Consider the following 19285-nt stretch of genomic DNA (forward strand, 5'->3'; position numbering starts at 1 on the left):
CTCATCCGGGATTATATTGATGCTAGGGTATACAACGGGGTATCAAGCCTTTGGAGCCATTGGGGCCTGGGTGAAATGTATGATATCGACAAAAGAAAAGAAAAGAGCATACCATTATGGATATAAAGTGCGATTGTCTACCGGAAATTCAGCTTGATCAAGAATAAAAGGATATTCATCGATACGTGAACGGAAGCCCAGCCTGAACATGCGTTAGTCAGCTGAGAAGAGTTTCAATATACATTTGTGGGCAAATTTCTGGACACTCACCACAAGCAGGAACTACGGGTCGAAAGGATGCAAAGTATATCAGCTTCACGCCTCGCACATTCCGAGCATTTGCAACTCCGCAGTTTGGCAGCCGAATGCCACTCACCCAGCTCAGGATATTCCCTCATCTCATCTAGACCTATCTGAGAGACGTTGATTCCGAACGCAAGGGCGATCAGTAACCTTGCTATGAAGGAGCTTATCAATTCGGAGCCCTGATCACATATCAGGGTAGATTCAGTCAGCACTATTCAGACATTGTGCAAAGGCTATTGCGGCGGTAAGATAAAGTTGTCTGATACGATTATCAGGAGGGTCGGACTTACCCATATAATGGAAGATGCGATAAATGTCAGAGGGAAAGTATATGGGTCTTCGGGAGTTGGATCAAACCTGAAGAATGGGTATATGTCTGCGCATCCCTTTTCTGATCAGCATCCCTTTTCTAGACGGAAACAAACAGATGAATGTGATGGACTGACGTTGATTAGGACCGAAATGTAAGATTGAGAGCCAGCCTAACGATCGTTGCATACCAGTGATCAGCCTTCTTCTCTGCTTTTATCTCCTTTGCCAAGGGTCAATTTCATCCGCTTGACATCGGACAAACTCACCCAAAAATCCAACCATCGTTACATTCTGAGCGAGCCCTCTACAGTAAAAACTAGTCGAGACATTCTCGACGTGTTCTTCCCAAGATACCGGATATCCTATCAGTATCTGCAGCAGCCGATGATATGTGTGTGACATTTGTAGGGGAAAGATGATTATGACTGATATAGAGGAGAGAAGTTGGACTGTAGCGTATTGCGTAGGTGATCGAAGGCGGGCAAACTGCAAAAATGTCAAAGGACGGCCAATCAGACTTGTTCTGCGATCAGGCAGTGAGGTATATGGTAGTGGTTAGAGACTTACGAGATTTCGATAGAAGACGTGATATACTAATTGGAAGAAGAGTTTATAGAGGAACAGTAAGGCTCGACTCCGCACTTTGGAAGAAAGGATGAAGAATGATATTTGAGCCAGGAGCTGGACGGCTGATTAGAGGAACAAATCCATGAGCACTGAAAACAACCTTCTTTATGTTTTTGTTCCGTGTTCCTCTGACTCAGGTAGGTGATAGGCAGAGAGCATGGCAGAAGGACTCACTTATCACCCAGGAGTATACCCATGTACCGGCATCAAGGGATGTATGAGGTAGAGTCGTCAGATATAAACTGGCGTACGCTGTTCAATCCGCCGTGATTAGCTTGATATCTCACTACAAGTAGACCCGAAGGTGGGTTGTCGAGAAGTTGGCACATACCTTGACCCGCTATTAGAGAGAAACAAGCGATAGCTAGACAGGTCATGAACCACAGAAAACGGAGCCATGAAGCAGGGAATCGTCGTGACAAGTGGCCGCCTAGGAACCTGTCAATTGAATACCGAGTCAGCGGGGCACATCATGTCACGATATCCAATAGGGAAACGGACAAGAAGGAGCATGATACAAAATCTCATTGGCAAGACCGATGATCGGAAATTTGAGAACTCACGTTTGCGATACAGTCGATAAAGGTTGTCTATACGTATGCCTTTTATCCCTTTTCAACTTCGAGAAACACGCTATGGCAGGCATGAGCATCGCTATGAACGACAAAGTCACCCAAAACGCTACATTGTCGCCAGAAAAACAGGTATGGAGATGTGTAAAGTCAGCTTGACTTGCCTACGCGGGAAGACTTTTGTCAATATTGAGTGGTATCACTTACTCTTCCTCTCCCAGTCGACAATATCTATCGGATCTCGATTGCTCTCCCATCTTTTCCTCAGCCCGAATAAATCCAAATGGTGGGCTGCGAGTCCAAGTAGTAGCGTAGATGACCATGTTAAAGCGTATGAGACCTTCCCGCCCAATTTGGAAGGCCACCAATCTGATGCCATGCCGATGTGACAGTCAGCTCACGTCGAGCAGCCAGTCGAATATCGGCCTGGAGGGCGACTGTGGATCTGGATGACTTGGCATAGACTCACTCAAGCGATACAAGGAGAAAAGGTTGGTGATAAAGAACAGCGCTACAGCCAGATACATCCTGAATCACCAGATACTTTATCAGCCAGAGAAAAAGTATATCTCGTCAAGTTCTGGACAAAGGCTCACCCGAAATACCTAAATCGAGATATAATGGATCAGTCACTGAGGTTTACTCAAAGCAAATGCTGAAGAATGAGGGAATGGAAAACATACCAGATCAGAAAGAAGTAGAAATTCACATCCAAGGGCAATTCTTTCCCATTCTCTCCACCGTCATCGCGATCGTGGTTTGAGGCATCCCCTGGAAGACTCGAATTGTCTTTATTAGGTCTCTTCGGCCACGACGGTATATCGGGAAATGGGAAAGGGTCGTCTTTGTATGGGTCAGATACAGGAAAGGGCAGCGAAACCCATATCCAGACCTGGTATTCAGCGGATTAACGATAGTCAGCCATCTGAAGCAGAGTGAGGCAGGCACCACGTCGCCCCGATAAGAAGATGGGCGACAGACTAGAACATGAAGTTGAAAACATCACTCACGACTATGCAAGGCAAAATCACCAACACGAAATGTCTCTTCCACCATGAGTCTAACCAACGATTCACCGTCCCTTTACTTGGCTATTCACAAGCATCGGCGTAGGCATGAATGATACATGCAATCTGTTCAGCGTTATGCCATCCCATAGGAAATTGGACATCATTTGATGCATACGATGTCTACGGCGGATAGAGGCAGAGGTCGAGAAATGGTATGAGTAATATTGCAATGGCCAACTTGACTCACACGAAAGAACCATCTAGTCCATTTCTCCTCACTCTCATTCTGCATTTCCACCCCGCTAAACCGCCTGGCTTTCCTCTTATATCTCTGTCCACCACCAATATCCAAGTTCAAGTTCAGATTCGCAGCTACTTCCCTCAGATCCCCACCCAACAATCTCCTCTTTTTGTTCCCATTTCCAGAGCCTGACGCAGATCCTGGTTGTGCAGCACCGCCTGGACGTTCAGAAGGCTCAGCAAGCTTGCCCTTTCCTTTACTCTTGCCCTTGGTAGTGACACTCGCAGAAGACCCAGCTTGGGGTGCTAGTGGGTCTGTTGGGGTCGGTATAGGCGCACGGGCTTTCTTCCGATGAGGTGAATTGGTCTTGTCTGCCCACAAAGATTGAAGCATCACAATCGTATCAGCTTTTCATTCATAGGTGCAGATACTGGCAATCACGTGAGATGCGTAAGATGGGATACACATACCCCATAATCTGTCTTGAGCCCTCTCTGAGCCCTTCGAAAGAGGAGTGAACATGATAATTCCCTTGTCGGTCCCCACCAACCCGCCGGTGGATCTGAAGTAGTCCTACTGAGGTGGACCGAGCATCAGCGGCGATGCATTCTCGATCTTTCAGCTCGTGATTGGCAGTCGTCTCGATGCGTCGCGATCTGAATGATATGGTCTATGCTTACTTATATCAGGATGCAAGGGCGAATGCATGTTGAGCATTCGACAAGCAATATCGTCGTTGACTTTGTACTTTCGATGCGCGTCATGTCGTAATTCGGAAATTGCCGCTTATCAAAGTTCAGATAACTCAGGTAGATCAGATTTGGTTCTACATAAAACTGGAATGCATCCTGACAAACATAACAATGTTGATATGGATAGGAAATATATACAGAGGAGAGCACATCTAGATACAATTTGGTCCAGCGGGCAAAGATATACAAGGCAGTTAAGGCGCTGAGTGAGAGAGATACTCAACGGAACTCGGGAAGCGATTCAATACATAATCACTCATTTGCCAGGCTGCTTCGCCAAGTGGATTTCTTCCGAGCGATAATCGAAGTGTTTTCCATTGTCGAGAGGTATTTTGCGTATCGAAATGGATTGATGAGTCGAATCCACCATTTTCTTGCCGATTCGAATGATCTCTTGCACTGTCAATTTGATTTCTGAGGAAGTTTGGAGATCTTCTAGATCTTCGTATATCCCACTAATCCAAAAAAAGTGTATAACGTCAGCTCACTGCGACCCGCAGAATCCAGCTCCATTCCGCGAGAGGCTGCCTGTGTAGGCGAGATGGTAGATTATACACTGACAAGAGTATTTGCCCTTTCGCCGAAGGCTCCATACCTTCGCCTAACGCACGATATACGCAAGCTTGATGTTGTGCATTTGAGGGCTGCCAGATTTCTTGATCGACTCTCTTGATCTCTTCTTGAGTGTTCGAGCCGGATGAGGTATTTGAGCTTGTCGAAGAGGGCGATGCTGGTGAGAGAGGGGTCTGGACAAGGTGGACGTCGGGATCGACTCTGATTGGAGCGGGCGGTTTTAACGACTTCAGGTTACTGAATGAGGGGGTCTTGATGCTTTTCAAAGAGAAGCATGGTAACTTGATCCTATCAAACGTTCCGATCAATACCACTCAGAGTGGATAGCCCGATGGAGATGGCACGTCGACTCACTCTTTGATCATGCTGATAACGCTGAAAATGACAAGTATGCCAAAGATGAAGCGTGCATTACTGTTCGATCTGCTGTAAGTACAAGAGTATATAAGTTAACAGGTCCATCGTCGACAAGTTGTATCTGAGCTTGATGCGCCCGGCTGAGAGACAGAAGAAGCTTGTTCCTCGTTTATGTATATTGATCGACATTCCTTTGGTTTGGCTTGGGTTAATAAGAAGTTTAGTATCTATCAATCAAAGGACCTTTGACCCTCTTTGAGATCCTTACACTTCTCAGAGCCTGTAACGTGACCAGTCAAACATATACTCCTCTCATTCTTGTTCCTCCTCCTTCGTGATCATGAATCATTCGTCGCGCTCAAATTGGGTCCAGGCAAGGCTAGGAAATTATCTCAGCGCACCCTGTGTGATTGATGAGTTGAAATTAGGCCTCTGCACTGTCCGGGCTCCCGTCTTTCATCTCTTGTCACTTGTCATCGATGTTCCATGCAGATTGATGGGCATGTCAATTGTTACCGCAATGATGCTTTGATGCTTGGACATGCATAGATGCGAAGACCACGAAGTTTATGCTGAAATTACCTCGGCCCGTGCGGTGACCACCCACGTGGGAGAGGGATTGGCGGGATCAAATTATCCGTTTTGAACTTATCCGCGTACCGTCCCCAATGCCCAAGCTTGTTTAGGCGGTCAAGGTATACAGACTATTTTGGCGAGATTTCTTGATTGACCTCCTCTGATATCATCGTGTCATACAAAAGCATATTGTCTTCCGGCTGATTCACAGACAGGGCACAATGAGAGCAGCAACTCAATTGACAGGCCTAATACGTTCCTCCAGATCTTCAAGATGTGAGTCGTCCCTCTACCTTTCTTCACTCATCACCTTTCTTCCTTTAGGCATGTAAGACCATATTATCTTTGGCTAGGGGGAAGACGGTCATTTACTGATCAAGTATGACTGCATTTCTACCATGTCTAGCCCTACGAAATGTCCGATATGCGACCAGCTCGATGCGCATGCCCGCGATGTCGCCCACCATGACGGAAGGTGGTATTGCCAGTTGGAAATTGAAAGAAGGCGAAAGTTTCAGCGCGGGGGATGTATTGTTAGAAGTTGTGAGTATCGTTTCTCATGATGTCTATCTTCAGCTGGACGTCGCCTTCCAGCCCAGCCCCCAGAGCGAGAATGAGACTGCATTTCTGTACTGTACTGACGATTATTATCATGCGTCCTGACTTCAGGAAACGGACAAAGCTACCATTGATGTCGAGTCGCAAGATGACGGAGTGATGGGCAAAATCATTGTGGGTTAACACTCTCGTTTTACAATCTCGCCATGGCGATATCAACTTCGCCGAGCAGGGTCGTTAGGCTAACTTCACGTGTTGCTCATTCAGGCCGAAGCAGGCTCATCTAAGATTCCAGTCGGACAAATCATAGCCATCCTAGCTGAGGAAGGGGACGACCTATCTTCTATCTCTGTCCCAAGTGATCTCTCACCACCGGGCGGAGGATCATCTGCGTCTGCATCCGAGTCTACGCCGGAAGCATCAAAGGAAGAATCTAAAAAGGCTGAAGCTGAGGCTGCCGAACCGAAGAAGGAGGAATCTTCCTCAAGCTCGTCTGCTTCTTCTTCGTCATCAGCTTCAACATCATCTGGACCTGGAACTCAGCCGCAAGAGACGGGACACGGTCATAAGGAGATTAAACATTCTAAACCCATGTTCCCGAGTGTATCGAGGTTGTGAGTTGAATCTCATCGACTCTGCTCAACCGCGGTTCTTCCTCTTATCATACATCCTGTCAATCTCACCACACCACAAGACATCGAATCTGAGAAAGGCGCAGGAAGGAAAACCTAAGGATGATTGGCTGATCTGGTTTTTGTGGGGTTGCAGATTACAAGAATCGTCATTGACCAGCGAGCAAATCTCCAAACTCAAGGGAACCGGTAAAGGCGGTATGCTGACTAAGGGAGATGTCCTGTTGGCTCTGGGCAAAGTGAAGAACGCTTATGGCTCTGCGGAGAAACTGAATTTGGATGTTATGGGACCCAGTGGAAAGAGGCTTAGCGAGGTGAGTAGTTCAATCCTCCTTCCTCCACCCCTTTGTCTTCCTAGATGTTTGTAATATCGAGAGGCATTATATGTGTGACGACGTGATGATGAGCATTACTGACACCTTTTCGATATTGCATTTGACCGATTGCAGAACAAAGCTACATCGCCCAAAGACGGCTCGACCTCGGCGCCGGCTAAGAAGGAAGAACCGTTAGATGGACCTGCTTTGCGTAGATTGATCTTGGCTGGATTGTCGAGGGCTACTGAACCTCCTAAACCGGTGATTGAACACTGTAAGTCGGCGTTCGGCGTCCCCTCTTCCGAGATCATCCAACCATAATATCCTTCGTACTCGGTACTCGGTACTCAGTAGTTTGCACATTATGCTTTGACGTTGTCCCCGGAAACCCAAAACTCACGCTCAAGCTGACCAACTTGCGACGCCTATAACAGCCCAAACACCGCCTCTCTCGTCCGACTTCGAATTCGAATCCATCATCTCACCATACGCTTCCCTCCTCCCTCCTCCTCAACCAAACGTCGGTATCCCATCGGCAGATAAGTTGGCTGCGATTGAGAGCACTGGGTCGGCGCCAGCGAAAAAGGATGAGTGGGCGGGATTGTTTTAGGGTGCTACCTCGCTTTGTCTAGTCTGAGATGGAGTTCTTGCTTCCCATTCTCAGTCGCTGAATCGGAACTGGAGCGCAGGTCGGACCGGGGAATTCCTTGTATGTAGAGATAGCAGAAGTCCTCGGGTGCAGTACCATTGACGGCATCCCGAGATGATCTGTCAACGAGGAGTGCGAATTAGGTTCATGTATGGTCTGCTCATGGGATAGAGAGATTGCTGCCTTTGCCTTGTCTACATTGATGTCTACAATCAGCGTGTTGGATGCGCTTGAGCTGACTTCGTATGAGTCTCATCCTGGTTTTGGTTCTGAGTCTGAGTCTGAGTCTGAATTGAGCACCATCTGGATGATATTATCATGACATTCATGATGTCCATACGCAAGCGCAAGCGCACCAAACATTCTATTTCAAAATGACCTACGTCCTACTTCTTCACATTGAATATACTCAACAGGGCAAAACAGCCGTACAAAAGGCCTATAGGGTACGCCACTAACAAACGCTGATGATCCATCCTGAGCACGATCACGAATATACTAGATGCCGAGAACGTGCACCATGCTATTGAGATGGACGAAAGGATGTAGCCGAATAAACTGTCTATACCGATACCCATCCCGATCCCGCCTAGACCGACCATAGGTAAGAGGCAGTAACCGAGCACGGACGCGGTACGATAAGCGTCGATCCCGCTCTCTGACATCAGGTTGAGCAGGAGGTATATGGCCGTAGTTCCGAGGAGGCCGACGCCGTATATGTAGGAGAATTGGGGTTTGCCGGACTGTCAAGCATAAAACAGGTGGTTAGCTGTGACACTTCTTTGGGGGTTTTGGGGGATGCAATGTGTCGAAGAGGTGATGCGGATGAAGGCTGACCAAAGTGGTTCTGGTAATGAAATGCGGAAGAGGAATGAGAATACAGAACAGAGGAAAGGGGGAAGGGTGTTTAGGTTTTGAAGAAAACGAAAGACAGGGAAGCATGACGAAGAGGAAACACAACAGTGGGAGATACACCTGCACACTCACGAGTAACAGGAAGAAAGCAAAGGCGAAACAAAAGACGAAAGGACCCGCTAAATCTGCATCATCCATTATATTTGCGTCGACCTTCGATAAGGGGTTGAGGACGGTCAATGATTTCTGTAAGATATGCGAAGGGTTTATGCCAAGTTCTGCGGGGTGGGTGAAGGGAGAAAGGGGGGTAAGGAAGAAGGCAGGAAATGAGTATCAGCTCTTTCGTTCGTTCGTTCCATTCCACTCCACTCCGATATAATATATTATATCATTGTAATGACAAGTTCAATCCCATTTGGATAGCGGAAAGGTGAACTGAAAGACACAATCAGACTGGACTCACCCTCCATTAAACTCGGTTCACCTTCAAACCCCCCCGTTCCAAACGCTTCCCACCATCTACCTTCCCCCGCTAATATCCTCCCATTGACATTCATATTCATATTTCCCGTTGCTCCTCCCATGTTCCCCATACTGCCCATACTGCCCATACTGCCCATGGGACCGCCGGCATTTCCTTCTAAACTTGATCTGGATCCTGGATAATACGGGGACGAAGATGAACCCAACCCCGATGGTCCTCCTACGCCCATACCGGCATGACTTTGCGCGTTACTTCCGCCCCCGAAGAAGGCGAGTGGTTCGGAGCTGCCTGGTGAGTATGGAGAATAAGAGTTGGTCTGCGTGTTGAGGTATGACATCGTGTCTTGGGTCTAGTGTCTGTTTAATATAAGGGTTTCCTGTTCGAACGAGCTAGCCCAAAGGTATCGGTGGATGATGCGATTCTCTCCTATGCAAGCTGTTACAGGCTTCAAAGTCTTTTCGTTCTTGCTTGCTTCTGCTTTGGGTGATGAGGTCTGCGCTGATCTATGTGCTATGAGCTATATGCATCAGTGTCAGTGTGCATCTGTCATCATTCATCTACGAGTGACGTGCATCGTCGCGTGTCAATGTGCCTCATTTTCGGGAATAGCGGGAATAACCTTTGATCCCGACCTGCGCCGTGCATCACTTTGATTCTCATTCGTCGCCATGCATAGGCCATTCTCCATCGACAAGTTCAAGCCAAAAGTAAAGTCGACGTCAAAATACACTCATCCTTGCTTTGCTTTGAACCCACAATCTACCTAACCCATCATCCTCCAATCTACACCATGGTAGCTTCTCGACTCATCTCTCGAGCATTGGCAAGACCCCCGGCACCTCGGGTTCTCAAGCCTGTAAGTCCATCTTCAACCTTTTGCATCAATGATAATCGGAATCATTCCCAGTTGAAGTCGATGAAGTCGGAGCAGCGAAATCATCATGATCATGAAACGGGACGCTAATGACACATTTACTATGTACATAGGCTCTATCGAGAAACCTCGCTGCCGTACACCCTGTCACTCTCCCCTCCCTTGACCCAGAGACCAAGACCTCGGTATTGTCCAATGGATTGAGCGTATCGACCGAGACCATCCCAGGAGCGCAAACCTCGACTGTGGGATTATGGATTGATGCTGGATCGAGAGCTGATGCGGAGGGAGCGAGCGGTACTGCCCATTTCCTAGAGGTGAGTGGGGTGTCTATTGTCAAGATCGGGAGAGCAAAAAAGTGCGGAAATGCGAGAAATGTCTATAGGTGTTATCGGGAGTTGGAAAGCAGAGAGGGCAGTCGATATGGACCCCATAATTTAGAACTGTCTACATTTTTGAGGAAATTTTGAAACGGAAATGCAGATCAGTCCAATCGACCGGGGTGGAGATAGAAGCCCTTGGGTTGGGTCGGGTCGGGCTGGATCGGTCGGCTTGGCTCGAAATAATCTCGGTCCCATTGAGCATTCATGAATCGAGTGTTGGAAATATTAATACTGACCGACAATTACGATTGTCTCCTATGAAATAGCACCTCGCCTTCAAAGGCACCAAATCCCGATCGCAAACCCAACTAGAACTCGAAGTGGAAAACCTCGGTGCTCACTTGAACGCCTACACCTCAAGAGAACAGACCGTCTACTACGCCAAATCGTTCGACAAAGACGTCGGTCAAACAGTCAACATCCTCTCTGATATCTTGCAGAACAGTAAATTAGAAGAGAGCGCCATCGAGCGAGAGAGGGATGTGATCCTCAGAGAACAGGAGGAAGTCGAGAAGCAGCTCGAAGAGGTTGTCTTTGATCATTTGCACTCTGTTGCGTACCAAGGTGAGTCGGCGCTTCTAACCTCAATCTGTTTTGTCTGGAACGAGTTGGATCGAGCGAGGAAAAGTCGGTTGGATCGATCATTCCGATCTTAGACTTCCGCACAAGGGCAATATTAGGGTGTCATATATCACGGTCGATGACCACGGTCTTGAGGTCGAGGAACTCGACTGACTCTATCGCTTCATACACCCAGGCTACCCCCTCGGAAACACCATTCTCGGACCCAAGGAACACATCAACTCAATCTCCAAGTCGGATTTGCAGAACTACATCTCCAAGAACTACACCGCCGACCGGATCGCCCTCGTCGGAGCCGGTTCTATCGAGCACGATGCTCTCGTCAAGCTCGCCGAACAGAACTTTGCTTCTTTGCCAGTCTCCTCCAACCCTATCCCCTTAGGTGGTCAAGCACACCCGCCCACGGATTTCTTGGGTTCCGAAGTCCGAGTGCGAGACGACACGATGGATACCCTCAACCTTGCTATTGCCGTTGAAGGTGTCTCGTGGAAATCCCCAGATTACTGGCCCATGTTGGTCATGCAATCCATCTTTGGAAACTGGGACAGATCGCTCGGTGCCTCGCCGCTATTGTCCTCGAAATTATCGCACATCGTGTCTTCCAACAACCTCGCCAACTCGTACATGTCCTTCTCGACCTCGTACTCTGACACCGGTCTTTGGGGTATCTACATGGTGACTGAGAAGTGGGTGTTTCTTCCTTCTTCCTGCTTCCTTCATACGACATACTCCATACTGCACACTGCACATGGCATGACTGCCAATCAATAGCTGACCTTGACCTTGAACTTTTTTTTCAACTTCGCCTTCATCTACTTCGCCAATTAGCCTCATGAACGTCGATGATCTCGTCCACTTCACATTGAAAGAATGGACCCGAATGTCTATATCACCCAGCATCGCCGAAGTTGAACGAGCCAAACAACAGCTCAAGGCTTCCTTGTTATTAGGTTTGGACGGTACCACCGCCATTGCCGAGGATGTGAGTCATCGTCGTCCCTTTCTCCCCTTTTCACCTTCACCCTTTTCCTGCCTCAAATCCTGGATGGAGGAATGACGCGACGCGCGGGCGATGGTGTTGAGAATAATATGGTCTCGGTGTCATTTTGCTGACGAATTCGTTTTTCCTCTTTCACCCGCAGATCGGTCGACAATTGATCACTACCGGTAAACGATACACACCGAAAGAGATCGAGCGATATGTCGACGCCGTCACCCCCGAAGAGATCCAACGGGTAGCTAGAAAATACCTCTGGGACAAAGATATTGCCATTGCTGCATTGGGACGAACGGAGGGTCTCTTCGATTATAACAGAATCAGAGCCGATATGTCTTCTATGATCTACTAAGCGGTCAGGCGGTCAGGCGGTCAGGTTCATGGTGGATAGGATAGAAGGAGAGGAGATTAGACGGGATGAACAGGGGAAAAAATCATATTTTTATGCATTTATTCTGCTTCTGCTTCTGCTTGTGTTCTGCCTCCGCTCCCGCTTCGGCTTTTGCGTTTGCATTTGTAATTGCATTGGCATTGGCATTTTGTTCTGGGTTCCAAGTCAGTGTCAGCTTGGACTTCTTTTATTCTTTGCTGATGCGACTTCTCAATGCGCGCATACGTGCATACACCTAAATGGGAGATAGACTACGGTAGACCGATTCGGCATATTTTGATTCGATCCAAGGACTGGGACTTGCTGTTCAGACTGAATACCGCGTAAGCCCTGTAAGAGTAAGAGCTAATCTGCACAGTCAAATCCGATCGAAATCACGTTCATCTTCATACACATTTAGATGGCCAATTTGCATTATACTGTATATTCAAGTCTTGGTGTCAAATTACTTAATTAACAAGACTAGATATATAGTACGTAGTATATGTATTCCACCTTCCAAGAGGAGTCGTTGGAACTTCTGTTTCACTCCAAAAGGGAAAGGGTAGAGGAAAAAGTATAACAGAGCAAGTAAGCCAAAAGCCGAGAAGTCTGTACGAATGAATAGATCCAAAAGGTATCTGTCGAAGGCACAAATTTCGCGAAAGCAAGCAAGCAAAGCAAAGCAAAGAATAGCAGTGCAGCGCAAAATCAGGCAAAGCAGATATTTTAAAGACGTCTTTGCAGTTTCAATAAACTTTCTCAAATTTCCACACCTGTACTCCATCTCAATCCTCAACCGTCAAACCTCTCAACAGGGATCATACCCTCAAAGCACGAGGTTGACTGACTACCTGCCTCAAAGCCTTCTTCTTGATTGGTGATCTACCTTTAATCACTAATTTGGACTTCGAATCCCGCCTACAAAACAATCATGTCTGTATCAGCTCTGTCCCCGATCGTATAACGTATGAGAAAGCTTCGGACTCACTGATTCGAAGTATTCTCCTGGTCTCTCGTCGGCGCAAAGATATTTCTCTTCGATGTACCTGAAACTTCTTGGAAAATATTGATGGTCTTCTTGTCCTTGCTCCTCTCGCCTGATTTCTTGGGAATCAATTTTCCGCCGTTCTTCGTTGTTGTCGGCTTTGCAGAAGAAGGAGCAGAAGAAGAGGAGGAGGAAGAAGAAGCTTTGCCCAAGTTGCCGTCTCTCAGCTGAAGAGGTACAGCTGATTTCGGCATAGGCGGATCTTCGTTCCTATTGTACCCCAGACCGATCGTCGTCTCAGGTCCATCTGAATTTCTCCTTCGACCCCATCCGAGAGCTTGTCTTCTAGCTGTCGAAGTTACCCTGTTCCTCTTTTGATCAGTCTCCCTAGTATCAGGCTCGAGGAATCTCTTCACTCCGAAATGGTCGACTGGAGCTGAGATAGAGGTGGATCCTTCCTTCTTATCAGACGAAGGCAAAGTCCACGAGAATGGACTGAAAGGCTTGCTCTCGGTTTTACCTGCCGAAGCTGAATCCGCAATGGTGGATGCAGACAAGACGGTCGACGTTGGCTTGGCGAATTGATCGAAGACTGAAGGAGCAGGAGCAAGAGCAGGGTCGGATGCGGGAGCGTCGTCCGGGAATGGGAAAGCAAAAGCGAATGCTGAGGTAGCTGAGATTGTCGAGGAGGTCGAACCCTTCTTCTGGTACTTCGTAGTCAAGGAGGACTTGGGCTTTTGCACTTCAGGTGGCGGGCGAGGTAATGGCAATCCGTATGGGGAAAGCATTGCCCTTGAATCGCTGAGCGACGACTTTCTTCGATGGGCAATCTTACTTCGACCTAATGGGATCTGATCGAGAGGCTTGTACGCTTGACTCGATTGCGCGAGGAACAAGGCGATCTCAGCTGGCGTGGTAGGCATCTTCCAGTCTATTCAATTGAATCGATCAGCCTCAATGCCGACGCGATACACGAACCTGCGAGGTACATGTTCGACTCACCGTCCAGAGCATGCTTGCTCTCCTCACTATCTCTCCAGCAGGTTTTGGTTTTCCTGAACTCATCAAGTGCTTCCCTCTCCCATTCTACCCATTTCCTGACCGATTTCATCCGATCAACTTCCTCTCGTTCGCCAAGATCATCCACTCCGACTATCTTTGGCTCTCTGGATACTACGCTTGTTGGTCGGGGACTATTCTTCGCGCGTAACGTGGCCATTGACGGCATTTCATGGATTGTAGCCTCGACTTTGACACCAGCAGATGATTTTTGTCTGTAATGACCAGCACCAATGGGTCTGATTCTGTGACCTAGTGTGATCGAAGCAGCGTTGGTGTCGAGGGACAATCGACTGGACGTCTCAGACGCAGAAGGCGAAGTAAGACCTGGAGTCTCAAGCGGAGGTTCGGCCAAAATAAGCTGAGCAGGTCTCCTTCGATCTGGCTTCGCGGGTCGAGACATCGAAGAACCAAGCATTTGTCGACCTGGCACAGATTGCACTTTGGCCTTGATTAGAGGAGCTAAACCAGGTATATATCAGCCTTTGTATCGCAAATCTCCGCATGACCCAAAGATCACACTCACTCATGTTCGATGTGTCCTCACCTTCTGCTTGCAAACAAGCTTGAATCTCTCTCGGTATAGCTTTGACAGGGGTGACGACATTCTGAATATAATTTTGAACATGTTGGAATGTGTCGTCACCGTTCGATACGCTAGTAGCGGTGCTGACAGTCGATACGGGTCTAAGACTCTTGAGGAAGAAAGGCTTCTTAGCAGAGCTTTGTTCGGGACCAAATAGAGAATCGCCGTCAGCAGAAGACCTGTTGAAAGAACTATCTGAATCGAACATGGAGTCTCTGGACTGCTGACCATGGTCAAACAGCGAATCGTCAATCTTGGATTGAGTGCCATCGAATAGGCTATCCCATGAGGATTCACGTTGATGTTGTTGAATGTAAGCTGAAGATCGGTTACTGTGCGAAGCAGTTTCAGCATCCGGAGGTGAACCTGTGATCGAGGTCAACTGAACACCGCCGTCAAGCTGGAACATCCTATCACCCAGACCTGGCCTAGCGATTTGCGAAATGGAGAAGTTTGAGGCGGCAGTCGATACTGAGGAGGATTTTCTTCGGTGCGCAGCCCAATCAGGTCGACCAAAGCTACTTTCGCTGGAAGCATTTCGACGATGTTTGCTGATGTATCCGTAAGATGGCCTTCGGCTGTTGTGTAGACTGACCGGAGGACCGACCGAGAGATTGTGGCCGATAGCTTCGCTGAGCGAGTTAACAGAGACGATTGACGAGTTTCTTCGATGGTGATGACCTCTTCGCGTGGTTGGACGTGTTTTGCCGCCAGCGTTCTCAGCGATGCTACTTGAGATGGAATCTTGTGATGTGACTCTTCGCGGTGGTGAACTTTCGGAGACTTCGTCGATAGTCTCGGCAGTCGAGTGATGACGAGTATGCGTGGCGTTTTGATTGTTTGTAAAGTTGACATCGAAGTAGTTCGTGTATTCCCTTTCGTTGCCGGTACCAATAACCGATCCAATACTGGACATTGTGGCGATACTGATTCCCGATTCACCTCGTTTATGATGACCTCTTCTTCCCTTGCCAGGAGCAGGGGCTTCAGGGATGGATAGCACGGGTTCAGGAGCGCCAAATGAAGCATGACTCTCCTGGTGGCGGGGCATCGTAGCGACATGCTGTTGGAATGCAAATTGACCTCTGAAAGGTTCTCGCCTGACGGGTGATGTCTTGGCAATGCCTACCACATGATTTATCACGGCGGTGTCGTCCAAAGTCTCGTCATCACCGAATTCGCCATCATCGTCCTCGTCTTCGGAATCTTCGTGCAAAGAAGTGCTATCAGAAGGCTTCGATATGTGGAAGGACGGAATGACCTCTGAGGTTGGGGTGATCATCGAATCAATATCCGGAAGAGCAGGTACTGGTGGTAAAGCAGGCAACATCATCGGGTTACTATTGACTTTTCGAAGAGCTTCCACGAAGGAAGCGCGTTGATCCCCTTGATCGAGAGAAGCATACTCGTTGGTGAAATCGAATGAGTTGCGTCGATCGCCATTTGCCACGGAGAGCATGTCTTCCTGCATGGTGAGATCTTGTTCGTTGTCCTCGTCCTGAACATCAAGACAGACGGCAGTGTAATTTGTAGCAGGCATTGGGACATCCGGTACTGGCGGCAGAGACAAAGCAGGAGGCGCTCGATTGCATCGACGAGAAGACTTTCTGTTCTGTGGCGGAGGGGCGGGAAGGCCGAGGGATGTTGCTTTGACCGGCGAGAGAGCGTCTCCAAAAGCAGCTGAGGTATTGCCGAAAAACGCTCGTAAGTCTTCAGGCAGGTCCGAGTGCAGACCGTCTTGATGAGATTCGGTTTGGCCATTGTTGCGAGTCGCACCGATCAATTGCGTCGAGCCCGCTCGCTCGTCAGTGCTTTTGTTGGAGTCAGTCAATTCAGGGTGCGAAGGAAGGGCCCCATGCTTTTGCGGGACAGGAGAAGGCGGCGAGAATATATTTCGCATTCCTTTCCGGACCAGGCTTTCTCGAGGAGGGGACATTGGCTGCTGGTTCGCTGCGGCTTGAGCTCGATGAAGAGCGATCTTGAGAGGACTGATGTTGACAGAAGGCGGTTTGAGGGAGCTAACGCTGACTTTACTGCTCAGCAACGCTGATCTAACTCGTCGCACGGGAGTTGGACTACCGTTGAAAGAATTGCGAGATCCCATCCGATGGATTGTGGGGCTGTTGCTGGATGCTGGCGAGAATTCGAGGCATGAGACCAGATTGAACAGCTTGTCCGTAGCAGACGCAACTCGTCGCAGACTCGCTATCATCGATAGGTCAGCTGCAATCCGACATGCTTCAAGTTTGCATACCACTACACTCACGATCTCGGCGGGAGACTTCCTCCTTTTTGGACTCAGGCGCTTCGTGTAAGCTGAACCGGCTGGTGAACTTATCGGACGGAATGATACCGGTGTTGAACGGCTTCGAAGCCTCCTCAATCTCCTCCGAAAGAGGTCTGAGGGTGGGCTCAGCTGCAATCCGTGGAGGCGAAATGTCAGGTCGATGAGACCGAGGAGGCGATGATGGCTTGATCCTATCAAAGCTTCTCTTGATGGCAACACCGAAAAGCCCGGTAAGGCTTTTTCTCTTGGGTAAGCGTGAAGGACCCATGAGAGCTTCGATAGCATGACAAGGTTCTTCGCTGCAGATTCTGGTTGCACTCGTGCCAACGACACTTTCCCATACACCACCCCGGCCTGAGTTGACAGGATACTTGGACGGTGTGCTATTGAGTGAAGTCTCATGATCATCGAATGTCGATCGCTTGGCCGTGCGCGTCGAGACCATTGATGATGCAGTAGCAGGTGGTTGACCGAGAAGCGCGTTGTCCGTAGATGGTGCTGATATGTGGAGAACAGGCGGTCGGTGTGGCGCCGTCGACCGCATTGAGTTGACGTTCGACTTCAGAGTGGCAGCAGCATATTTGTCATCAATATGGGCGACAAGCGAGCCGCTAGGCGTGGGCACTGAAATCGGAATCAGCCAGATTTCCCAGATGCCATTGAGTAGATCGCTCACAGGTTGGCTGAGCCCAGGGCTCTTTGGCAGTCAGAGTTGGCACCCCAATGTCTGGAGTTCGTACTTTCTCTTTTTTAGATTTGTTTCTACCCAATAAGCCCCACACCCTGGACTTGGTCTTCTCCTTTTTGAGCGTTTTGATCGGCACGTCTTCCGCTTCGATTGGTGATTCAGGCAGTTGAGGCAGCGGCGCGGCCATTGTGGCACCCAAGACTCTACCTAGAGAAGCTGCTCGGGGAGGAAGGTCGACCAATGGAGCTGGGCCGAGAGGGGCAGAAATTCTGCGTTGTTCGGTGATAGAAACGGCTGAGAGGGGTGGGTTTCTGATTTGATTGATACGGTCAGCCGCATGCCTGGCGGAAGATTGAGTGTGATCCACTCACCGTTCCGCAACTTCTTTAGTGCTGTGTACATCGCTAGACACAGTCTTGTATGACATAGCCTTACTCGATGAGACACTGGCTCGTCGATCCAGAGCGATACTTTTAGCCGATGGAGTCTGAGCAGTATATCGGTATACATGCTCAACCACTTCAGCGCCTTCACCATTCCTCACAAATGGATCATCTCCGATAGATGGTCGGGAGGTGATGATGGGTTGAACAGTTGGTCGAAGGGATCCGTAGTTGGATTGGCTCGATTTGGTAGACGGTGGTCGGTTCAACTTCTTCAGCATAGCTGGGTTATCTTTGGGCGGTACTGCAGGACCGTATGTAGCTTTCTCGTGAACGGGAGAGGCTGCTTCAGGTCGATTATCGTTGCTGTGATGATGATTACCCCAACCGAACAGATCTGCTAAAGCCTTTCGAGGTTTTTTGGTCTTCTTGTCCTTTTCACCGGTGATGGTAGGATTGACCGCAGCAACAGCTGAAGGAGGTTGAAACGAGTTTGATGGTAGTGCTCTTGCTTTAGGCGAAGGATCGGCGTGAATGCGAAAACTAGCTTTACTTGCTTTCTTCTTGATAGGAGTCTTCTCCTTGTTGAAGAGTACCGAGGGTATCTTCTTCAGGAAGCCGGTGCTATTCTTGCTGAAGCTTGAGGGTGGAGCGAGACTGCCCTCGGGTTGAAGGTAGTGAGAATGCCTAAAATGGTTGTTAGGCGAGAAGAGTGAAGAATGCGTCATGATGGGATATCGTTATATATTGTTGGCGTTCAAGAGGAGAAGTTCGACGCGTGATAGGATGAAACAGCGGGATAGTGCGTGTTGGTGTTTCCGACTTGACGCACGGTAGTGTGTATGTATGTGTGAGTGGCGATGTAAGGATATGATTCGTAGGAGGTAGTCGTGACTGATTTCGTGTTCGTGATGGTTGTGATGGATCGTAACAAGCGTAGAAGCTGGATTGGGTATACTAGTACTTCATCGAGGATGATCGAATCTGAATTTCGATTATCGTTTTGGAGGTAATATGTATATGATGAGACGGGATGGTCAGGAATGGATGTAGTGATGTTTGCGGAAGATGTCGTTCTAGTCGTCTGAAGTTTGGTTGATGGGTGTTGGGTGTTGTGGAGCGGTTTTAGCACAACGTTGAACGATATTCTACGCTGTGCTAAACACGGGATTCCGATGATCTCGAAGCGTTCGAAGGTATATTTGTTGCGTTGGAGGGGGTGGATGGTGATGGGAGTAGTGGGAATGTTGTGTGCGTATATGTGTGT

At 48.6% G+C, this 19285-nt stretch overlaps 6 protein-coding genes across 6 annotated transcripts; 2 read left to right on the forward strand and 4 right to left on the reverse strand.

Moving 5' to 3' along the window:
• Positions 1–137: 137 nt before the first annotated feature.
• On the reverse strand, positions 138–3590 carry I303_106081 (uncharacterized protein; the record flags this gene model as incomplete). Its single annotated transcript, XM_065969308.1, has 16 exons — positions 138–202; positions 377–485; positions 597–682; positions 753–788; positions 885–1104; positions 1186–1307; positions 1420–1497; positions 1577–1683; positions 1809–1926; positions 2025–2186; positions 2287–2345; positions 2414–2422; positions 2501–2709; positions 2828–2908; positions 3075–3439; positions 3539–3590. The coding sequence occupies 16 exons, from the start codon at positions 3588–3590 to the stop codon at positions 138–140; spliced, it is 1878 nt and encodes a 625-aa protein (XP_065825380.1).
• Positions 3591–4076: 486 nt separating this feature from the next.
• On the reverse strand, positions 4077–4758 carry I303_106082 (uncharacterized protein; the record flags this gene model as incomplete). Its single annotated transcript, XM_065969309.1, has 3 exons — positions 4077–4275; positions 4382–4681; positions 4748–4758. The coding sequence occupies 3 exons, from the start codon at positions 4756–4758 to the stop codon at positions 4077–4079; spliced, it is 510 nt and encodes a 169-aa protein (XP_065825381.1).
• A 789-nt stretch (positions 4759–5547) lies between these two features.
• I303_106083 (uncharacterized protein) lies at positions 5548–7443 on the forward strand (the record flags this gene model as incomplete). Its single annotated transcript, XM_018409388.1, has 8 exons — positions 5548–5602; positions 5733–5869; positions 5996–6058; positions 6152–6242; positions 6303–6498; positions 6653–6830; positions 6966–7107; positions 7268–7443. 8 exons carry the CDS (start codon positions 5548–5550, stop codon positions 7441–7443), a joined length of 1038 nt encoding a protein of 345 aa, XP_018261661.1.
• A 425-nt stretch (positions 7444–7868) lies between these two features.
• I303_106084 (uncharacterized protein) lies at positions 7869–9158 on the reverse strand (the record flags this gene model as incomplete). Its single annotated transcript, XM_018409389.1, has 3 exons — positions 7869–8225; positions 8470–8615; positions 8801–9158. The coding sequence occupies 3 exons, from the start codon at positions 9156–9158 to the stop codon at positions 7869–7871; spliced, it is 861 nt and encodes a 286-aa protein (XP_018261662.1).
• A 453-nt stretch (positions 9159–9611) lies between these two features.
• Positions 9612–12009, forward strand: I303_106085 (uncharacterized protein; the record flags this gene model as incomplete). The annotated part of the gene is made up of 6 exons (XM_018409390.1): positions 9612–9677; positions 9809–10012; positions 10345–10642; positions 10836–11346; positions 11489–11642; positions 11803–12009. 6 exons carry the CDS (start codon positions 9612–9614, stop codon positions 12007–12009), a joined length of 1440 nt encoding a protein of 479 aa, XP_018261663.1.
• Positions 12010–12848: 839 nt separating this feature from the next.
• Positions 12849–18746, reverse strand: I303_106086 (uncharacterized protein; the record flags this gene model as incomplete). The annotated part of the gene is made up of 7 exons (XM_018409391.1): positions 12849–12948; positions 13019–13946; positions 14018–14536; positions 14601–16865; positions 16927–17571; positions 17624–17946; positions 18007–18746. 7 exons carry the CDS (start codon positions 18744–18746, stop codon positions 12849–12851), a joined length of 5520 nt encoding a protein of 1839 aa, XP_018261664.1.
• Positions 18747–19285: the final 539 nt, after the last annotated feature.

This window comes from Kwoniella dejecticola, chromosome 7 (genome assembly GCF_000512565.2).
Source record: "Kwoniella dejecticola CBS 10117 chromosome 7, complete sequence".
Taxonomy (NCBI): domain Eukaryota; kingdom Fungi; phylum Basidiomycota; class Tremellomycetes; order Tremellales; family Cryptococcaceae; genus Kwoniella; species Kwoniella dejecticola.